At 42.3% G+C, this 23,877-nt stretch overlaps 1 protein-coding gene across 12 annotated transcripts in view; it reads left to right on the top strand.

Annotated features, from left to right (window-relative positions):
* GHR (growth hormone receptor) overlaps nt 1-23,877 on the top strand; it is a 257,251-nt gene that overhangs the window by 164,704 nt on the left and 68,670 nt on the right. For 5 of the 12 annotated variants that reach the window (XM_027604925.2, XM_027604924.2, XM_027604923.2 and 2 more), the window contains exon 3: nt 18,812-18,877. The exons of 3 other annotated variants lie outside the window; for them this stretch is intronic. In XM_027604925.2, the coding sequence (XP_027460726.1) occupies nt 18,812-18,877 (66 nt within the window). Of the gene's footprint in view, nt 1-3,507; nt 3,592-10,933; nt 10,959-18,811; nt 18,878-23,877 lie in introns of those variants that run through there. 4 more of the 12 variants (XM_027604921.2, XM_027604920.2, XM_027604919.2 and 1 more) reach the window with 2 other exon arrangements.

Genomic DNA, 23,877 nt, shown 5'->3' with positions numbered 1-23,877 from the left:
ATCTGCTTCCCTTAGGATTGGCTGATAGAAAATCATCAAATTTAGGTATTTAATTTCCAAAAAGAAAGTCTGGAACACATACAGAATTAACTCTTCTGCGTCAGTGATGAATGAATGCCCCTAAGTCCCATTATAAAAATAGTTCTGGAGCAAAGACATCATCAGTGTGGGCTTTCCATAGTATTATGATTTACAGAAACTCAAAAAAGTAGGCATTTCACTTATGTCTCTGGGAAGATGAGCTGTGTCATTGGTTTGACCTAGAATTACAAGCATAATATTTCTTAGAAATGTTTTGCCAGTAAGCCTGCTAGGAAAACCATTTAATTTTGTCATAACATTAATAATTTTCACAATGATAGGTGATCTGCCACACATGGAGGATTAGTACTGGCAACTCCTCACAACTGTTAACTGTTCTTTGGTTCCTTCACAAGACACAGCCCCACAGACAAAACTCTTTCCTGGAACTTTGATTTTTAACAATTTTTTAAACGTTCCTTGGATAGAGACCAAGAATTTGTAATGACTTTGCCTTAATAGTGCAATGTCAGATGGTGATTCCATCAGGCAGTATTAACTAATGAGGAATAATAATGGGAAGAATGGAAAAACCATACTAGGGATGTATTTGCTTACTGCTGGGTTCTGAGTTCTGGACCAGAGCGTCTCTGAGGTCATATAATTATTGCTCAAATATTTTTCTGATGTTAACTTAATAGGTGGTGTTATTTTTGTTATTTGTTTTAGATTATTTAATATCATAAAACTTTTGGCTATTTAAAGTAATTTAAGCTCAAGACATTTGCTTGAATGAAGATTTAGGGGGATGTAGCTCTAGGGACACATTGGTGGCTCAGTTGGTTAAGCATCTGACTCTTGATTTCAGCTCAGGTCATGATCCTAGGGTCCTGAGACTGAGCTCTATGTTGGGCTCCATGCTCAGCTCAGAGTCTGCTTGTCCCTCTCCCTCCCCCTGCTTGCTGTCTCCCTCTCTCTCAAATAAATAAATAAATAAATAAAATCTTAAAAAAAAAAAGATTTAGGAAGCCATTTGTCCTTCCTGAATTACATTAGAACTGCAGTTGCTCTCAGAGTGAGAACTGCACCATCCAGGGGAGATTTCCATCTAACTCCAGAGTCCTGAACCTCACAAACATTGTTGTCTGTAATGGCTCCTGAAATTATCAGCCTACCCAGCATGCAGTACAGCCCCCTAAGTCTCCCCTACTATCTGTATAAGATTGGGATCTAGGTGGACCTTCTGCAAATCAAGCCTTATTTCCTCACAAAAGGCAGGGATTTGTTTCCAAATTTCTCTTCCAGAGGAGAAATTATTTGTTTATAGTTATTTCCAATAAAGCTGTTTCAGAGTCAAAAAAGTACATAATATTATCTATGACTGTGCCCTCGTGGTCTCTCTTCCTCTAACTCCTACCTTAGCCATCCTCTAGGCTCCACTTCAAGTCCTACTTTATCCATGTAGGTTTCCCAGCCTGCTCCAACTTTCAGTGATTGATCACATCACTGACCTAGTTAGTAACTCATCTGGCAACGTTTGGGAAAGGCCCTCTAGTAATTTGTTAATTCTGGGTCATCCTTGGTGTTGTTTCATTATGTGAGACAGTGAAGCTTCTCCAGTAAAGCAGTAATCTGTTTAAGCGTGGGGATTTGTCTGATACCTTTGCTTTTCATAACACTTGCCTCATATTGTTTATTCTGTGTCACTTGATGAATGCTTTTAAGAAATGAGCAAACCAGGGGCAACTGGGTGGCTCAGGCGGTTAAGCAGCTGACTCATGGTTTTGGCTCAGGTAGTGATCTCAGGGTCATGGGATCGAGCCCCACTTCGGGTTCTGTGCTCAGTGGGGAGTCTGCTTGAGATTCTCTTTCCTTCTCTCTCTCTGCCCCTCCCCTCTGCTCTCCTTCTCTAAAATAAATAAAATCTTTATAAAAAAAAAAAAAAGAAGAAATGAGCAAACCAAGTATTTCTTGGTAGCATTTTCTACCAGGCACCACTATGGGAAGCTATATAATTTGGAGAACATCATTTCAAAAACAGGAAATATCACTTGTAAAGTATTTCAGGTATTTGATTTTGATATTGTCTTGAAGACATAAAATTGCCTTAAAAACAGCTACTTGAAAGTAGACAAAAATGGAAATGAATGACTGAGTGAATGATGTACCTAAACCCCATAAAATGTGGAAATGATTAAAAAAAAAAAGTTAACCTAATCTGTTTTCCTTGTCTAATTTCCACTGGGGGCGGGAAGTAGGGAAGAGCTGGGTATTTGTAATAGGCAACTAGTCCTGATCTTTGTCATATTAAAGTTAGGGACATTCAGAGAAGGGGATATCTGGTTGGAAAATAAACTGACTTTATACAGTGTAAATGGTTGAGCCAAGTGTAAATTGTATAGGCCAAATGGAATTTCCACAAGTCTGATAACTTTTGAAAATCACTTGTACCCTGGCTCAAAGGGCATTTTTCTTGCTGTCTATAGTAAGCAGTCAGTAAGCTGTGTTGGAACCTGGACCAAATGCTGGCCTTTCATTTCTCAAATTACAGTTTAGAGATACCAGCTCAGAAGTCCCTCCATACACAATTTAGTAAAATTAGCAGTGTAAACGGAACCAGAGTGTAACTATGTTCTGTTCCCTCCAAGAGAAAAATGGAATGGACTTCCCATTGGAAGTCTGTCAACCTAATCCCAGATGTTCTGACCCAGTTTTCATCCAAGTGTTGTAGAACAGAAAGAAGCTTCCTAGGGGGTGCCAGGGTGGCTCAGCCAGTTCAGCATCTGACTCTTGATTTTGGGTCAGGTCATGATCTCAGGGTAAACAAGCCCCATAACAGGCTCCAAGCTCAGCATGGAGTCTGCTTAAGATTTTCTCTCTGTCTCTCCCCCTCCCTCTGTTCTCCCCCCTACTTTCACGAGGGAGCATGCCTGTGTGCTCTCTTCCTCTGTAAAATAAATAAAGCTTTTTAAAAAAGAAGCAGCAACAGCTTCTTTTAAAAGCTTATTTTTCATTACTCATTTGGAAGATCTTGGGGGAGTCCATAAGAAATGCAGAGGTTATGCTTAGTGTTTGAGGAGCAGAAAAGAATAAAAGGGAGGAAAAACCACTTAAAGAAGTGCTTCTAACTTTCAGGTGCTTATGGATCACCTGGGGAACTTGTTAAAATGCAGATTCTTATTTTAAAGGCTGGGGTGGGGACTGATATTCTGCCCTTCTCAGGAGCCCCCAGGTGATGCAGATGCTGCTGGTCCCCAGACCACACTACTTGGAGTGGCAAGCTCTCTAAGACATAGAGAACAGTTTTGCATGAAGCACAAATTACTACTCTATTCTAAGTTACAATTCCAAGGAAATAATGACTCAAAATTGCAGCCTTTCAACACTTCTGAGTCATTTAGTAAGAATGAAGGGTGAACACCGGCCACTTAACATTTCAAAGTGACAGGAACATTTCTTGATGCATTGATTTGTGCTTTATTCCAGCTCCCATTCCAAAAGACAGCCAAGTCTTCATATTCTCTTGGCTCCAGAGGATTTGCAACTCTAGAACAGGACTTTTCTTCCTAGGTTTGTTTACAAATATTGGGGAGAGAGGGGAGCATCTTCAGAGTTAAGGAGAGTTGGGACCTGAGGAGAAGAAAGAGAAAGACCATGGATTTTGGTTTTGTAAATGTTTATCTCTGAGAAAGATTTCCAAAGACCTTCCTTGGACCCAGGAGTGGGGAATTGAATTGAATATCCCACCGACTTGAAGTACAATAATGTCGCATTCTTTATACCCTGATGACTTTGCAAAAAATTCATACCCGCTTCGCATGAAATCTCCCCGTGGGCAGTTTACAAGAATATGCCCTTAAGATTTTTAAACCCCACAGCAAAAAATGCTAGGGAGAAAATAAGGATGTTTGTGTGCACATACACTGATGCACCACTGTTCACTGAGAGATGAGTAGAGGAGGCATAAATAACCCACCATGTAAACTTGAACCTTTGTTAGAAATATGCATTCAGTACATGATACTGTCACTTCTGACATTTACTTAAGTTAATACATCACCTATTCCCTGGAAACTGTTTTTATATCCAACTTATGGCTGTGTTGGTTGAATACTGAGTTCTATAAGTAAAGGAGATTTAACTAAGATTTTGGTTATTCATTCCCTAGCTTTTTCATCATCATAATCTCATTTCTCTGCTCATTAAAGATATTAGGTTACTTTCGAGAAGTCACAAGGTAGATATTATCTTGAGCATTTTTAACCAGATTGATACTATTGAGATGGGGTGGCCACAGAATGTAACCTTCTTGAGGGCAGGGATATGTCAGACTTGTGTCCTTAGTGCTCTCAGTCATACCAGTCACATAGCAGGTTTCATAAGTTATTGGTTATTATTTATCGATTTAATGAGTAAGTAGAAATAGTGCTTTATTTTGCTCTCATAATTACCTCATAAATTTTCAGGTTTTTGTACAGATAACCTCTGAAATATTATAACTTGAATCAGATATTTTGTTTCATTTTTTAATTTTTAAGCTTTTCCCACAAGTTTCTTCAGAGAGGAAGCAAATAAATGCTACCTTGAGGGGAGACTTGGGCCTTCTACTCCCTCTTCTGTCAGAGCAGCCCTACCTTAAAATGAACAGACTGCGTCCTTAATATCAGAATGAGATTAATCTATTATGCAGAAGCATCCAACCTTTTCTAGAACCTTCCCAACACGGCATTGAAGGAGCCCCGACTCAAGAGGACGGGGGAATTGACACAGCACACTTTGCAGGGAGGTGGGGAACATTCAGTAGAAATTTATAACATTTTACTTCTATTTCTCGACAAGAAATTAACATTTTTGTTAATTTTTGGACACTTCTGGGTTTGATGTTTCAGGAGACACAAATTTATGATCATTTGTGTGTTTTAACACTTCGTGATCATGAGGATGAAAGTGGTACTGAAGAGGGAGTCATCATCCACTGAAGGAAGGAAGCAAGGGGGATGGTTCTTAGGAGACCTGGCAGGAGATGTTGAAAAGGAAACTTTCACATAGAAATCAAGTCATGTGGATTTTGTCAAGTAGGAACAATAGAAAATAATGGATATGATCTTAGTACTCCCAGAGGTCATTCCGGGGCCATTGCAAGAGCCCCTTAGATTCCTCAATCCCTCAGGCATGCAGCTGAGGAGCTCTGCTTCCTAAAACAGCCCTTTTGTCGACCACACTAGCTCAAGAATCTCAGTGGCTTTCATTTGCCGATTCTTCAAGTCTGTATTTTGAGGCTGTCTTTTCCTCCATCTCCTCCCAGACACATCCCCTGTCATTATGGCCATACCTGTTCCTAGCAATGCGCCTCCAAGCCAGTCTTGCCCGTTTATCATTGCCCTGGGGCATGTTATTTCCCTCACCTGCCCGTCTGTCTGTATCTTCCATTCTACAAGCCTTCGAAATCAATTTCAATCCCATCACTTACATTAAAAGTTATCAAGTTGTTCCTGATTATGCTGCTCCCCTATTTCTCAAACTCCTTGTACATCAACGAATTCTAAACATTGACCTCTGTTATATCTGCTCTGTTAGTTCTGCTCCCCATCTAGACTGTACTAAGCCCAGGAGTCGTATCCTCAACTACTTTTCCTTAGCCCATAGAACCTAGCAAGAGCTAGGCATTTAGGCAATGACTTGGCTGAAATGATTATGTATAATTAGTTTGTCATCTCAATATTTGTGATGATCAAGAAATGGGTTTAGAGAATACCTTTTCAGAAATATGGACATATCATCCATTATACATGCCACTGCTCTGAATAATAAATAGATATTGTGGTTAAACTGAAGAAACAGGAGGTTACCTGCTAAAACTATACCCTAGAAGTAGAAATTTGAAAAAAATAATCTTAGACTTAGTGGGTTTTAATTAAAGAAATTTACGTGGCTATAACTTTTAATATACTGATTTGTGCCAATCTACTGTAAGAAAGTGTCCAAGGAGGGAAAACAATGTAAATTATTTCCTAGAAGCCTTGGGTAGACTCTAATTATTGGAAATAAGTATTCCAAATAGTCCACATTCCAATGTGACTTAAGAAACGTTTCTGGAAGTCTGTGTCCTCTGACACTGTTATGCTACCCATTTATTGCATACACTGGGGTCATATTTTCCTGTTTGGAGAGATCAAACTAATGATAGTAACTGTATACTAATAGTTTGCATCCCAAGTTCCTCCTCAGCGATCGTTCAAGAAAAATTACTGATGGAGAACTTCAGTGGCCAGTTCAAGAGGAGAGATGAAATGTTAACAATTGTCAGAATGAAGCCAATTATGAGAGGTTTTAGGAAGGAGGGGTGTTCTGCAGGGAGTTGGAGATTTTGCTTGGGGAGGGAAGGATGGAAACGCTCAGCAGAAGAAGATGAAGAGAAAAAAGTGAAGAAGAAAGAAAAGAGGACACAGGCTGATGATCGTAAGGATGCTGTCTTGTCTGAGGCCTGTGTTTGCATTAGCAAGTTATGAGAAAGAAGTTGGAGGAGTAAAGCAGTGCTTCTGAAGATATGCTTTAAGTGCTGGACTGAAGAATTTGGACTTCATCCAGCAAGCCAGAGGGTACTGGTTGAGTCTATAAGCAGGGGCATGGCAGAATGCAAATGGTATTTTAGGAAGATTAATCTAGCGAGAGTACTAAGAATGGACTGGAATCCCTGATCCAGGCGGAGATAACACAAGGCTTTGGAGTAAGGCATGGGTCAAGGGAAGTGTTAAGTGGGAAAGAGAGGAAGGGAGGAGCCTAGGAAATCCATAAAGTAAAGAACCAATTGTGCGTTCTGACAACTAGTAGGAAAAGGAGGAATTGTAGACAAGTCCAAAGTTTTAAGCCTAACAGTCCAAGAAAACTAGTCATGATTCCATTGCTGGAGATAGGGAAAAGATATTAGCTACTCTAGACTGCCAACTATTTGCATTCAAAGCTTCTGCTTGCTTAACAGCCCTCTGTGCCCAGCTAAGAAAATTAGCAACCACTTATTTGTTGCGAATTTTAAGAAATTGTCATAGGGTTTCCAGGAAAATATGTATAGGTGCATCTCTAGAACACATAGCCTACAGCTTTTAAATTTGTTGCAGATATGGTAACAAGCAGGAAGTAGATAAAGTCCCCATTATTACAGGGCCAAGGGCTTCATCCATGTATTTATCCATTCAACAAATATTTATAGAATGCTTACTTTGTGCCAGGAAAGTAGATTCTTGCTTTTTCAGGCCTTATATTCTTATGGGGAAAAGATAGGAAAATAATCAAAGATTACAAATGAATAAAATAACTCAACACAAAGATAAATAAAGGCTATGAAGAAAATAAAACAGTGTTGTCCCACAAGTGACTGGGGATGCCTCTTGCAGTTTATTTGGTCAGAGAAAGCATCCCTGGGAGGATACCGTTTGAGCTGAGACCTCAGCTAGTCACACACAGATCATTTCGGTGCAAGGAACAGCAAGAGCTGGGAGTGAATAAGCTGGGCAGATTTCAGGCCCGGGGCATAATGACAAGAAGACCACTTGTACAAGAAGTGAAAAAGGAAAGCAGAGGCTGCTCTTGGAATGTATCAGTCACAATCAGGAGCAAGTGACAGGAAGCATAATTCAAACTGACTTAAGGAATAAGAAAACTCATTCCTGTAATTAGAAAACCAGAGGTGGAGTAGGCTTTGGATTGACTAAATCCAGTGACTCCAAGTTTATTTTCCAAGAGTTTTCTTGTCTTTGCTGCCTTAGCTGTATCAGCCTCATCTTTGGGCTTCGGGTAAAACAGACAAGGCAAGGAGATTATGCCATCCTGTAACTTTTTTTCCCTTCAATTTTCTATAACCCAATTAGTAAGATTCCCTTTGGGCCACATCCTCTTTCTTGAACTTCAGAAGAGGATGGGAATGACCCTCCATCCAATTATACCTGCTTACGGAGTAGCAATTGGGTTGGCTTGAAGCACACGAACTGCTTGGAGAGAAAGGGCTACGTGAACAAAATTAAGGTTCTGTTAGGAAAGAGGAAGGGAGAAGGCAGTCTGGGTAGGCAACCAGCCATGTTTACTACATAAGCGATCTTGGTGGCCATTATACAGAGTTTGGACTTCAGTCTGTGTACACACCAAACCATGAAGAATTTTAGACAGTGAAGTAGCATGATCTGATCTATGGTTTTAAAAGATCACCCTGTGAAATGTTTTAGTGGTTAATTGAAGGGTGACAAAGGGGAGGTGGGAAGACTGGGTAGGAAGCTGATAGTCCAAGCAAGAGAGGTTGGGAGCTTGGATTATAAAAATAGCAAAGGAGATGGAGAGAATTGGATTGAAATGGCACTGACATAACTTGCTGATGAGTTGAATCAGGGGGTAAGAGTTAGGGAAAGTGAAGAAACAAAAATGACTTGCAGGTTTTTGGCTTAAGTACCAGGGTAGATGGAAAATAGTTTACAGAGATAGTAAAGGGCTAAGAAGGGATAGGTTTTGTCAGGGACTACTCAAGAGTTCTGTGTTATGATTGAGATACTGATTGAATATCTAGTGAAGATGCCAAAGAGGCTGAGTGGAGTCTGGAGTTCAGTGGAGAGGCTAAGGCCGAAGATAGAAACCCCCATGGAGCCATCAGCATATAGACGATGTTTAAAACCATGAGACTTAATGAGATTTCTCTTGCAGGGGAAAAAAAGGCTGTGGAAGCAAAGAGTCTACAACACTGTAATATTTCAGGGTTAAACCGAGGAAGAGAAGCCAACAAAGGGGACCGAGAAAGAGCCGCCGGTGAAATTAAAGGGAAAAGGAGCAAATGTGCCACGAAAGCTAGGCAAAGAGCATATCTTTAAAAGGCAATGGTCCTACTAAGTCAAATGCATCTGAAAAATTGAGTAATCTAAGGACTGAGAAGAGACCTTTAGATTTGATAAGAGCAGGTTTAGTGGAGGGAAAGGGTCAGAAATACAGCTGAAGTGGATTCAGAGGAGAAGAAACTTGGAAGTAGAGTCAGTCATTCAGGCGGGGCTTAAAAGATCCAAGAATAAGAAAGAAGATTCTGGGAGGACAACTCCTGGAAACCCAAAAATAGAGTATCGTTTCCAGAGGAGTTTTTTTATTTTTTGATGTTATTCTTTAGGAAAGAGAAACATCCAGTGGGGGTCTTCATTTGAAATGATGTTGGTGGCCCCACTGTTTCTGGCTTCTATAGATCCCTTTTCCCTACATACTCCTTCCATTGAAAAGAAACTAGGCAATTCAGATTTTGTAATTTAGGATCAGGGGGCTGGTAAAATAAGACTCGGTTGGGATCTCAATGCTCATATATGTTACTTTGGTTGCTCTTAAGTTGCACCAGCTCTGCTAGGACATTCGCTAAATATAAATGTAAATTACATGTAAATGTCAATTGACTAGTATAAATATATGTGTACTTTTTGCATTTGCTGCAGATCCTAAACTTGAACTCTATAAAGTCCCCGATCTTCCTTTGCCCCATCTACCCAAAGGTGTCCCTCTCAGTCCCTTTAACTTCTATCCACCAGAAAGTAGAGCAGGGCAGAAGTTGTGTCCTTCTCCCTCCCCCTCACCTCCTGGCCACAGCACAATAAAAACTCTGTTCAGAATTTGGCTAGCTGCTGCTTTTCCCACATTCGATCAGGGAACACTTAAAGCCATACAGTGTCCCTGTCCCGCCAGAAAGCCTATGGGCAGGGTGCCCCTTTGGGCTGACACAAAGACACACTGTGCAAGGCGTCTATGGCCAGAGCAGGGGGCACATGTGGATTATCAATAAGGCTTTTGATTTTTTCCTTATGTCATATCATCATCACATTAAACATAATTCAAAGAAACAAAACTTATATTCTAGACTTGTAAGACTTTGCCTGCCCTATGGCTACAAAGAAGTGTAGCTACTTTTCAGTATAAACATATTCCTTCCAGAAAAGTGTCATAAAAAATTTTTTTCACACCCAGGATAATTTTCCACTTTAAATTGATGTTAGGTGATTTGATTGACTGTTTTGACTCTATTTAAATGGTCCATTTTGCAAACTCCAACTAAAGTTAGATTTAGAGGTAAGCTTTAGCGCCCATAAAGCTTGCCTCTCAGTGGAGCCAAGAACAACAGGAGGCACAAGAAAAAGGACAAAGTGCAAAAAAATAAGCATCAGGTACCTTGCTGCCGAGGTACGTGTCTATGGTGGATTGTCACCTTATCCATCTCCATTCACTTTTTGGTAGAGCTTCCATTTTCCACTGCAAAATAATTCTTGGAACTGGTCCTATGTTAGCCACAGAGCAGAGTTCCAACCATTTCTTTCCAAAACTGGCCTTCAGAAAATGAATCTAAACATTTTCAGTCAAGTGTCTGAGTGAAGCTACGTGAAAGTTTTCCGGGTTGTTTTGGTTTTGTTTTTTTATTATAGGCAAATGCAACAAATATGTCTATAAGATGTACATGACGTTCCACTAAGACTCTTTGTTAACTAACATACCTAAAATCTGATAGGTACACATCAAAAGGAGGGGTTGTTTGAATAAAAGCCCAGGTAGGCATCATACTACAGATATTTATTGAGGGCCTACTGTGTGCAGGGTTAGAAAGGATAAAATGTGGTTTCAACTTTCAAGGGACTTGTAATCTAGTTGAGGGGGCAAGATTATAAACACATGCAAACTAAATAGTGCAAGATACAATATAGGACATATGTAACTATCAGATCAGTAGCAAAAATAATAAATATCATTGATTGAGAGGGAATCACAATAATAAATAGTAGTATATAATTACTAACGTTTACATGTTTACTATGTACCATTCTGTTAAGCAATAGATGTACATTATTTCATTTCCTGAATTATTATCCCCACTCTAAAAAAGGAAATTACCTCTGATCTCCTCCCCATTCTGAAGAAAGCGAAAAGAATGATAGAAGGTGAGCAAAGACCTAGAATTAAGAATGTTCCAGATGGGGGCGCCTGGGTGGCTCAGTCGTTAAGCGTCTGCCTTCTGCTCAGGTCATGATCTCAGGTTCCTGGGATCGAGCCCCACATCGGGCTCCCTGCTTCTCCCTCTCCCACTCCTCCTGCTTGTGTTCCCTCTCTCGCTGTCTCTCTCTCTGTCAAATAATTAATAAAATCTTTAAAAAAAAAAAAAAAAAGAATGTTCCAGATGGCAAACAGATGCATTGATCTGGGGCTAAGGACCCATTTAGGTTAATAGAAATGAACCTTGAGGCCTGTGTTAGTCTGTTCACCACCATATCCCAGTGCCCAGCATAGTGCCTTGTGTGCGTAATAGGTGCTCAATAAATATATCCTGAACAACAACAACAAAAAGACCCTCTGGTTTGTGTCTGTAACCCAGATCAAGTACAGTGTGATAAAGGTAATTAATGAATTAAAGCCATCCACCAAATAGTCTCAGAACCGAATGCCAACACCTCCCAATTCCAAGCCATTACAGTAAGGGATTCAAGTGGGGAGCACACACCATAATGGGACAGGTCTGACAGCAGTAGCAGCTCCAGCTCACCGGGGCTCCTATCATGGAAATTGACATGGTGAGCCGTTATGTCCTTATCCTGGTCTGCAAACTGCAAGATCTGACTCCTGGTACTTCTGCAGCCTCAAATTCTTCTTCTCCCTCCTCCCTCTCTCCACTGCCACACTGGCCTCCTTGCTCAGTCCATCTCAGAGCCCATATTCTTCCACGCTGCTTTTCAAGTCTGTGATAGCCACTCTCGCCACATCTTGCTACCCAACTCTGCTCCCTGGCATTATCTATTTGTTTATCTGTTTACTGTCTTCCCCTGCACACACTAGAACATGGGCCCAGCGAGGCAGAATTCTCTCTGTTCTCTTCACCACGGTACCCCAGCGTCTAGGACAGCACGTGGCACATCCGGAAGGGTTCCCGCACTGCAGTTCTGACTGCACATCACTTTCTCTAGCTCACAAATACCTACTTCCCAAGGGAATAGGGTTTTGTTCAAGAAATGTCACATGGAAATTGACAAGTCGAGCTTGGAAACAAGAGAGTGGCAGGAACCCAGACCAGCCTGTTTATGAGAGATGCCTTTGTCCACAGAGGGGAAAGTACACCTTAAAACCTCTGGTAACATATATGCTTTCTTAGGACACCCTTAACATGCTGTGCTTCTGAAACAGTAACCGGCCTAAACAAGAAGATCCATAAATTTGCCAGAACAAGCAATTCCCAGGACTTCAGAGTCACTACTGCCAGTCTCAGCCTCATAAACGGGCAACAAGTACCGTACACCGTACTGTCAAAAGACCGCTTACTGCTGTAAGCAAAACCAGGCAAATTCACCATCCAGGTGACAGAAGGGAGGTGAGAAAATTAAAGTCTTATTTTCATTGTTTTTTTCCCCTCATTGAATACTGTTAAGGAGTTAGGTACCATGAAAATGGGTTAAAACTTTGCAGACGCTGCCTCAAGTTTGAGCATTCACGGTCCCAGGAGGACATTCGTCACAGGCTCTAGTAACATGTTTCTTTTATGCAAATTCAGACTCCAGGAGCCACAAGGTGTCTGACAAATTCAAAGTAATAATATAAGTAAAGTCAAGATGCTTCCCAACTTTCCTTGTTGGAAGAGTTCCTGCTGAGATATTCGGTAACTTCATGAATATGTATGAGGCACTCACTATATATTTAGGGAACTGTGCTAATGCGATGGCACATCCAAAGGAGAATGAGACATGGTCCTTTGCCTTCAAGCTGCAAGGAGTTTATCATTCGCTGCACAAGTCAGGTAACTAAGATGGTAAGCAGGAAACAGTGCCGTGGTCCAGGTGGTGGTGGTGGTGGTGGTGGTGGTGTTTTAAGTGTTGTAAAAACACAAAGGATGAAGAGATGGATTCCAGTTGGGAGAAAATAAACCCTGATGGAGGAGAATACACTCGAACTGATCTGGGAAAGTGGATGGAATTTCCATAGGATTAGATGGCAGAGAGCCTTGATTTGTAGCATTTGCCAACTTTTATTGTGTAAATAATCCCACTCTGGCTGATTGCAAGTTGATGACGTGATGCTGTTGAATACAAAGTTGAGAAGAGGTGCCAACTCCAGCGCACCATCTATGAGTCACTGTCCGAGCTTTGGGCTTTATTAAATCATTCTGACTCTACTGCTGTAATGAGTGGATTCACAGGTATTAAAAACATCTAAAACAACATTATAAGGGAGGAGACACTTCTGCCCTTCTCCCTACGCCTCAGTCTGACCTACTCTCTTTATCTATCCCTCTGTTCTCGGCCTTATGTCCCCGAATGGCCTACCTAGTATTGATCTTGGCCTAGAGCCAACCTGGGATTCCGGTCGCTCTTCTTAGTATTGGCTGTGCCTGCTCTGGGCTCTGACCATCACGTGGCACAGGGGCTGCCTTCCTGCCCATCGCCTGGTGTTGACACCCCTGCTGTCTCCATAATGAAAAGCAGCTTTAGGAGGAGCTAGCTGGGCAGGGTGTTTAACTGTTCTTGTAGCAGTTGGAAGGGAAAGGCAGAGAAATTGCTGGGAAGCTTTGCCAAAGGAAGATGCAAGCCAGCCGAGAGCCGGCATTCGTATTAATCGCTCCTTTTAGTTCTTAGAAAAAGCAACAACAACAACAACAACCCACCACCGACGTGTACTTCAATCACGGCACCTTTAACTGGCTTTATCACCCAGAGGGCTACATGGGAAACGCCAGGCCCTAGTATCTGCCTTTAATTACAAGCAGATGTCCTCAGTACGTGCATAAGCTTGTGTCAGAAGGATGGTTTAAAAAAAAAAAAAAAAAAAAACTCACTAAGGAGACCACTGCCAGACAGGAAAGGAGTATGTGAAGCTTGAAGTTATTATCAGGAAACTTCCCCCATTGGGCCCACGGAGCCAGGGGCTGGCCTGTGAGAAAAGAAGTTCTTTAAGATCTCTCCCTGCACCATTGATTCTTACCTTAAGGCCCAGCTACTCTCAAAATATATTTACAGCAAAATATGACCACTGCAGATTTATTTCAGCCACGTGGGGCTTTTCCTGATGCTGGTTTCTCTTCCAAATTGCTATATATTATCTGTAAAACAGCTTTTTTTTAGCATTAGAAGGTGTTTGAAACCACCTGCATTATTTCATGGTTCTTTTTGTTTGCTTGTTTAAATTAGCTCCCTGTGATGTGCCCTGTGATTTACTGTTCCAGTCTAGGAGAGATGCACTCTCTCATGGAGCTCTGGGGAGGTAATATTGTCTGTTCCAAAGGTCTAAAGATTTCCTGTTCAGATTTCACAGTCTTCTTTAGAGCTGCCAAGAGTCATAATATGTACGATATAATATACTTCAGTTCAGGAGAAATTGCAAGTGGGGATTCAGCTAATCCAGTGAGCCACATACGAAAGGAAATTCCAGCTTAGAATTATCACTGCCATCAGCCTGGGATTTGGTGTGCCAAGGGGTAGTCATGACTGAGAAGACAATCACAGCCCCGCGACCTGCTGTGTAACATCACTGGATGACAGAGCAAAAGAAATCCTGGCTGCCAGCCTGGCTCAAGTCTTACCTGGCTTCTCATGAATTGACCCCTGAGGGGTATTTCTGCCCAGAGCCTCAGCAACCTGGCCCCATCAATAGAACTTTCCAGGATGTCTGCGGTGTTCAAACAAATTAGCCTGCACTCTCGCGAGTGCACCTTCGTGAGCACTGGCTGTGGGCATACAGCAAGGAGTCCTAGCAGGGGAACCCCAAAGAAGGACACAGTAACTCTGAGCAGAGCAACAAACTAGTGTGTAGGGAAGAATTTCTCAAATGTGTCTTGTCATAAGCATCACCTGGCTGGAGAATGGGGCATACAAGATAAACATACAGGTTCTCAGGATCTTGCCAATATACCAATCGACCAGTTCCCTAGAGATTCAGATTCTACAGATCCGAGACAGGACCTTGGAATCCACATGTTTAACAAAATGCCACTGTGGTTCTTGATGGTCAGGCAAGTTTGGGGAACAGTAGAGTGGGGTGCAGTCAGAATCTGGCTCCAGTTCAATTTTGGCTTCTACCATGTAACTGCTGGGTAGCCTAGGACAAGTTAGTTAGTTGGTCTGAACCTCCGACCCCTCATCCATAAAATGTAACTCATAATACTCCAGAGGGTCGTTGTGGAGGTAAAATGGCAAAGTCTAGAAGCATGGTGCCTGGTGCATTTTAAGCAAACAATAAACGTGAGCTATAAACACCTCTCATTTTTTAACTTGGCCATCAGTGCTTTTATTAAAAAGATAAGCATGTGATATCAAGATAAAAGAGCATTAAGCAGGGCACTTGGGTGGCTCAGTTGTTGAGTGTCTGCCTTCGGCTCAGGTCATGATTCCAGGGTCCTGGGATCGAGCCCCACATCGGGCTCTCTGCTCAGCGGGAGGCCTGCTTCTCCCTCTCCCACTCCCCCTGCTTGTGTTCCCTCTCTTGCTGTGTCTCTCTCTGTCAAATAAATAAATAAAGTCTTTTTAAAAAAAAAAGCAATATCCAGGGCTGTTGGGTAGAGAACAACTAACCTGCCTGAAGGAGAAAGCAAAAGCTCTCAGAAGAAGTTCTTTTTTCCAGTTCTGTTGAGATAAAATTGACATAAAACATTGTGTAAGTTTAAGGTGTACCACATAACGATTTGATAGATGTATGTATTGCAAAACGATGATCACAGAGGAAGTCTTGAGATAGAGATTTCATGGCACTTACATCATCATTATCCTTATCATAACCTAGTAGTGATAACAATAGCTAACATTAACTAAGGCTTACATGGCAGCCGCCATGTGAGGCCCTTTATGTTACGTCTCGTCACATGTAAACTGGTTGCTGTAATCAGTACCCTGGTTTACTTACTTGTGTTTGCATGGTCTGTTTGGGGCTGGTTCTAAATGCCATTGCTGCACAACTAGTAAATTACAATACTCCCCAGAACATTGATCCTCTCACTCTAGTTCCCTTCCTGATGGAGTATTCACTAATTTACAAGAACTGGAATTGACTGCATTTAGTCCCAGGCTGAATCTTTGACACAAGTCGATTTGCATCCCCTACGCCACTGAAATCACTTCCCCAGAGTCCCACTGCCTACATACAGCCTGCACAGTACATGTAAATAGTGGGGGGGGGGGAGTCTCACTGGGCTTAGGGCAGCATCCTCTCCTCATAGGTACAAAGCCCTAGCCTCGCACAGTCTAGTGTGAAAACACTGTCAAGGTCTCCATGGGAAAAGATGTGCCCTTGCTTTCAGGGTAGTGGCTAGCAATAACTGACAGTAATAATAACAACTATGATAAGAATATTTAACATTGGGGCGCTGGGTGGCTCAGTCGGTTAAGCATCCAACTCTTGATTTCAGCTCAGGTCATGATCTCAGGGTAGTGAGATTGAGCCTCATGTCGGGCTCTGCACTCGGTGTAGAGCCTGCATAAGATCCTCCCTCTCCCGATCCCCCTCCCTCCTTCCTCCAAAAAAACAGAATAACATTTACTAAGCACTTACATATTTGGTATATTGTGTGTACTAACTGATTTAAATGTTGCATATATAGATACTGTCACTGTCCGCACTTTATAGATGGAGAAACAGGTTCAGTTACCCGCCATAGTTGGGAAATTGAGTACCAGGTTGGAATAAAATAAGAAAGATTAGACTGTAGTCAGTTCTAGTCTCGGGGTCCTGTTCGTGGGCAGGTCCACCGTGAGGAGCTCTACCTCAGGGCACTGGAGAGCTGGAGTTCTCCAGTGTTTGCAGGTTCAAAATGAAGTTCTTTGGAAGGACCATCCCCAAGGTGCCCCTGACTTCTCCCCCAACTCAACACACCCCAGCTCAGCTGGGCTCTACCCACTCTCCACAGACAGATCAGAGCTCTTAACCTGCCCAGGCTGTGTCTCACCTTGGCCTTTGTGCAGCAGTTCCCTTGGCCCCAACTGCCTTTCCCTTTCTCTCCCTTGCCTGTTCATCCCAAGTTCAGCACCTGTCTCAAGGAGTCCCCTTCCCCAGGCAGCTTGTCCAGACTTGTTAAGGCCCCCCCCCCCCCCCCCCCCCCCCATCGCACAGCTGCTCCTTCCTATATGGATTTCTGCCCAGGAGACTGTGAGCTCACTGGGGCCAGGGGCTCCAGCCAATCCGTTTTGTGGTACCGGTGCTTAAAAGCTCCTATAATAAATATATCGGAGTTTTCATTAACTACTTATTGTCACCCTGTGTTTGTTTTTCCCTCACTGCTCTGCACTTACAGACATTAAGGACAGCTTTGCTGCGAATTAAAATTGGCAACTTAGCATGACACCTCTGTTTGCTATGAAGGCACTTTTATTTATTGTGTTTTGCTTTTGTAAACAGCACCCTTATGGGACTAGCGCAAATCTGTGGTGTTTCCTTGAGGACGCCATTTGTTCCTTTTATGTCTTGACTCATCACATATTGTGGAGAGTGTTAGCTGAGGACGACTTTTTGCTTTATGAAAATGTTAACCAAATGCTGATACCATAAAGAGGAAAGCACCAGATGTCTGTCTGCAAGGAAAGCAAAATCCTGGTTTGTCAGGGGTGGTGAGGGCTCCCCAGGCATTTCCGGGCCTGAGGTTTGGCTCTGCCTGCTCCCTTGGAGCCTCATAATTGACCCCCACATTCCATCTCAGTCATCATTCTGGAGAGATTTGTCAGCTTTGCTGCTGATCTGTGCCTGGAAAATGGTGTCCATTAAGTGTTCCCAGTTTTAAGCTGAAAATTGAGACACACTTGCCAGTAATTTTGACCAGAATAGCACGTATGATCGTATGGCATCCCATGATTGACTAATTTTACTCTTCCTTTGAGCTATCAGACGTTTCTGATCCAAGCGGATCTTGGGCGGGGGCGGGGGGGGGGTGGGGCAGGACCCACCTGCCTCTGAAATTCAGGGGGACAGGAATGGATCAGCTTCCTGCCCAGTGCATCTTTATTTTGTTCCTCGCCCTTTTTTCATAATCGGAGAAAGATGTCTTAGCATTTTTTCTGTGGGTTTCTACTGAGGACCAAGAGCATCAGCAGTTTCCCCACTTTCAGGTGGTGCTCAGAGTTCGTTGTGAGCCTGGACCACTTCACCCCTCTAAGGAGGTGTAGAATCCTGGAAAAACCCCCTCTCCGCCAAGCGCAGATAACAATTACATACTCTTGTAGCAAAGCAACCCAGTCCAGCAGTTCAATGACAACGACACTGATCCTTTCCCATTCTTCCTGTCTTCAATACAACATAATAGTAGTACCCACAGAATTCTAACCACTTTTAGAATCGATGACTCATTGCCCATCTCACGTCACAAAGTTCTGTGTCCGTCCTGTCTAACTTTTCAGTTCCCCTTATCCCTTCCCCATTCCCGGGATTGCTCACATGTTTGTTTCCAAGAATGAACTTGTTTAACCAAACTGTTTTTAATACGGTTTTGAAAAAAAAGAATTTATGTTCCTCTCCATTTTCGCAAGCAAGACTCAAGCTTGGACTTGAATGTTCTAGGAAGGCATTTTTCCCTTGTTCCTGATCATGTCTAGCCATGAGACCAGAGGTGACTAACACTGGGTTTCCGTGTGCTCTGATATTTATGAGTTCTTTTTAGAGGGTAGGTGTGATTTTAATTTTAAAAAGAAAGAAGGAAAACAAGGGAGAGAATTATTGTGAGGTTGGGCCAGGTCACATTTTGTCACTTGAAAGTGAAATGAATGAAATTGTAACGGGGTCACATCAGACCGTTTTTACAGGGATGACTAATGGTTTTCTTCTCGCTCTGTTCCAGCCACACCAGCTACCCTTGGCAGACCATCCCAGAGTCTGCAAAGAGTTAATCCAGGCCCAGGGACAAGTAAGAATTTCAGTTCTTTTTCTGTGATCAGTGATCTTGTCCGTGCTTTACTGTAATTCAAGTTACCGTCCTTTCTTTGCTGTATTTGAGATTTGGTACCCGGATGAATGACCGATGGAAATTGCACAAATAAGCAAAAAATATATATTTTTAAAGGATGTCTTTTTCAGCTTCACTGCAAGGCTGCTTCTTTATTTCTCTCATTTGCTTATCCTTAGAGGTTAAGTAAAGCCAAATTAACGAGAAGGAAAAAAAAAAAAGATTAAATAACATGTGGACCAACAATTAGTTTATTGACTTTAGGAACCTGCCTCCTTTTACAAATTGGGTATTATATTGTCATTATTGCTTTGAGCTATTTCTATATCTAGTGATCGCATTGCCAGTTAAACTTGTCCCTTCAACCATATCATCTTATGCTCCAAAACTCTGCCTTCATGCGAACTATCTCTTCTCCTTGAAATGCCTTTGCACATCGCCCTCTTGTCTTCTGACAATCTCCTCCTCATCCCCAAGACTAAACTCAGGCATTAGCTCTGTTGGGGAAGCTTCTCTAAATCGTCTATGACCAAAGACTTGTTCTGCCTCTGTGCTCCCATAGAACTTTGTCCCTTGCTCCATGATAGATGTACTTCACGGGATTTGAGTGTATATATTAGTACCATGTGCAGAACTCAATGAGCTGTGTGGGCTGCATGAATTAAGTAATTATGTTTAGCTTTAAGACAAGGCCCACTTTTTATGCTTCTTCTAAATTCCTCACATGACCTAAAACAAATCCTCATCAGTCATAGGTGCCTTTAATTAAATTCCAGGGAAGGATTTTCTCATCATTTGAAGTATATGCTGGAGTCCACATGACACAATAGAGGAAGGGAAGACCGTGCACCTAACTGAGCTTACGCCATTGCTGTTTCATTGGCAATTCCGGTGTCTTGAAACCATAATTTGGATTTTATGACATAATTACAGAGTAGATTTCTAAATGAGATATAAATCCTTGGAGGTGACTCAAAGAGAAGGTTAGTGCTGTTTTTTGCAAGTGGCATCCACTTGCCCGTTGTGCCAGGCCACAAACTCTTTACAACCCTCCTCCTGTTTTAGAAGCCTCTGACATGTTCATCTGCTCCCTAATTAAGATGAGAGGTTATAAAAAGGGTGGCTTTTTAGTCATGTTTGGGTTATCCCAGCCAGTATATTTCAAAGCCTTCACACAGCAGATGGCGTGATTTATTGCTACTTTCTGCAAGGAAATGAAGAGGAATCAGTTAAAAATGTTTTACTGTGTATAGAATTGTTGAATCAGTATATTGTACGCCTGAAACTAATATAACACTGTGTGCTAACTATACTGGAATTAAAATTAAAAACTTACAAAAGAAGAATGTTCTACTGATGGTGCATGTTGCATCCCACATTGGTCCCTCCTCCACACACAAACATAGTACGCTGCCCTTCACTTTCCCCCGAAGGGGAGTACAGTTCTTCCCGTCTTCTTTGTGAAGTCACGGGGAGAGGAACCTAAGCATTGGACTTGTTGTAATACAACCTCTGGGTATGGCAGGTCTGCTGAAGAAATTAACGCTAAGTCCTTTGGCATATGTTGATTTTCTGTCTTGTGATGGACAAGAATCCTCGTTATCCCTTATCTGTGATACAGCACATAGATATTGACCTGCCCACACAAAAAAGAATACTGTCCCTCCAGCTTCCCCTGATCAAAAGTTAGCTCCCCTCTATCCCAAGACTGATTGGATAAAGTTACCCCTGTCGGTGGTTGTGTCTATCAGCGCTCACTTTCCACAGAGCACAGGCTTGGACACACGGCCACCTTTGTGATCTGAGCATCTCATTGAGATGCGACAGACCCTGGTGCTCACATCACCGCACCTTGTACACTGTCACTGTTTCACAAGCATTTAACTCTCTGCTGTGCACCCAGCACAGGCTCTGCACTCTGGGGAAGAAGGGAATGAGGAAGATATTGTCCTAACATGAGGGAGCTCCTGTTCTCACTCAGGAGATAATTTTACACAAACAGCTAGTGTTCAACATGAAACGTCCTGTCATTACACAGTTATAAGTCAGACATTTCCTATGTGCACTTTTCTAAATTCTCAGATTCAAAGCAAAACGCCCATGAAGGAAAAAATATTACAACCCTCTCAAAAAATTCTAGACAGAACTGACCTAACGCAGATAAATGCCACCCCACCTCTGCAGCCCCCTTGACTTTATTCTTGGGCTATTGCTGTAACCCCTTTCGTCGCTGTCTCCCTCCCCTCTCCTCCCCCTACTCATCTCTCCTTTCTTATATGCCAGTGACAATTTTAAGGACCCAGCATATCACTCTGCTCTAAACAACCCAGATTTCAAACTGCAAACCTGTCCCAAGACGCTGAAATCCAGCATCCTTCACCCCAGCTTATAAGTCTACACTACTTAGTACCCCCCTCTCATGTCATCCCATCTTCCAGAACAATCCTTCTTCCACCTCACACCACATTCTGTGACTATAAATCCTGCCCATACTTTAAAGCTCATCCAGGACCCTTTGACCCTTGGCCTGAGACAGTGCTTCCTTTCTCCAGGCTTGACATTGAGAGAGATCATGTAATTTTATACCACTTTTAAGGAATATATCAGGTGCTGTTTGCAGTAGAGTTATTTGCATTTTTCTCTTATCTCCCCATCTGGATTGTGAACAGCTGTATCTTATTCAGAGTTGTATAACTCACAGGACCTAAAGTGGTACCTTGGACGCTGTAAGGAATAAATGATATTGCCAATAAATTAATTAAATGGAAGCAGCCTTAATAGCTCCCTGGTTACCGTCCTTCCCCACACTTAACTTAGCAAGTCCCACAAACACCCCTTGTTATGGAGGCTCTTGCCTGGCTGGAGCCGGCAGAGAGCATCAGATCCCCCCACCTGTGTTAATCACACATTCATCACCCTAAGTGTTCCAGCGAGGAAAGGACTCATGGGAGTCAAGTGGTTTATACTCTGAGGACAGCTTCCTTCCAGGCAAGGGCCACAGTATAGCAACAGTAGACAAGGGGTACGCACTGACCAGAGTCTGACCCAGGTGTGTGCCTCTTTGTTCCCTCACCGCTCAGTCACACAGGATGCACTTTGTCTCCAGATTTGGAACCACTACCCATGTGCCTGCCAAACACCTCTGTATCGAGAAGCCCAAAGTCTCTTCCCAATGGGTTTCCTATAGTAAGCTGGTGATGTAAGCACGTTCTGGCTGTGTGGACAACCATAACCATCCGCCGCCAGGTTCCGATGACTTTAGGTGCAAATCATAAACCTAATCCTATTGCTGAGCAGCACTGACAGACATACGTCTTGCACGTCTTTCTGAAGACGTTTTTTCCCTCTCATTTTTAAGTCATTCCTTTTCACTGAATTTACTACATCTTACTATGAAAGTGTAAATTTTGTGATCAGTGACATTTCCACTTCAAGTTAAAATAAGGAAAAAATATGGAAGTCTCACTGACTGGCATTTGGAGCGTAAGTTAATCCAAGGTTTTCTGAAAACAGGCATTGTGAACATCAACGTCAATGACTGAGATCAGAGTTACGTTTTGAAAGGATTCCAAAAGCTTATCCTCTTAGATGGGCACAACAGATGAATTGCTTAAAGCCTGATAAGTTCACGAACAACTTCCTTCACAATCATGAGTTCCTTTTCAATAAAAACATGATTATGAGACAGAAATTTGATACAGTAGTCGTCACCTTCGCAGACCCGTATCTTCTGTTCTTAGCTGGACTCCTGTCTTCACCTGCTCATTTCTCTCTCTTACCTCCTGTTTTTCCCTATTCCAATCTGTCCTGCTCTCTGCTCCCATGTGCATTCTTCCCGCCTACGTCTGATGCAGTGGCTCTTCTGCCCCGTCGCCTTCAGGAGCACCCCCAGTTTTCTGTGATATGAATAAACTCCTCTCCATGGCATTCAAGAAGGTCCATGACGTGGATCCTCCATGCTTTTCTAGCCTTATCTCTCTTGTATACTGTGGACACCCATGTCTATGTCCCTGCGTTTCCTGCTTCATCATGTCCTTTCCCACGGACCCCTTCGCCAGAAATTCCCTCTTCTTTCCTCTGAATCAGGAACATTCTCCATGGATTTTGTCTTTAAGGCGTATTTCAAATGTCACTTTATCCCATCAGAGGATGAGTACTTTCATTTTGGAATCTCTATAGGCCTTTCTTGCTTTCTCTTAAGGAGAGATAGTATATAACACAGTACTTGAAAGAACTCACTCTGATAGCAAGACAGACTGTTGTAGTCCCAGATCTACCACATACTTCCTAAAGGAACTTTCCTGAGTTGTATAAGCTATCTGTACCTTGGTTCTGTTTTGTTTCGTGTGTTTATCTCTAAAATAGAGATGCTGGGTGCCTGGGTGGCTCCGTTGGTGAAGCGTCTGCCTCTGGCTCAGGTCACGCAAGTCCCACACTGGGTGCTCAGCGGGAAGGCTGCTTCTCCCTCTGCTTTCCACTCCCCCTGCTTGTGCTCATGCTGTCTCTCTCTCTCTGTCAAATAAAATCTTTGTAAAATAAAAAAAATTTTTAAATAAAATAGGGATGCCAATAGTACCTACCTCATAGTTGTTGTGAGAATTAAAAATGTTGATATATTTAAAAGAGTTAGAATATACCTGGCCTGTGATGTTTTTTGTATTCTCTCATGGCTCTTAGTTTATTCCAACAAGTATTAGGATTGAACTGGGTGAAATGTCCTGTACTCACCTGTATGTTGGACCTTAACACCATGTCATTTGTTTCAACCTTATGGGTTCTTTGGTCTGCTTTCTATTCCCTTGGAATAGACTGTACTGTCATCAGGGGGAGGGGCTTTATCTTATACATCCTTGTATCCTGCAATACCTGGGATGTACCTGGCACATGCCAAGTGCTTAATGAATAGTTGTTGGGTTTTATACACACACGCAAAAGTAAAAAAATAATAAAAAAGCCAGGTT

This window comes from Zalophus californianus, chromosome 5 (assembly GCF_009762305.2).
Source record: "Zalophus californianus isolate mZalCal1 chromosome 5, mZalCal1.pri.v2, whole genome shotgun sequence".
In the NCBI taxonomy this organism is placed as follows: Eukaryota; Metazoa; Chordata; class Mammalia; order Carnivora; family Otariidae; genus Zalophus; species Zalophus californianus.
Note: the sequence above shows the minus strand (reverse complement) of the source record. Positions and strands in the feature narration are given on the sequence as shown.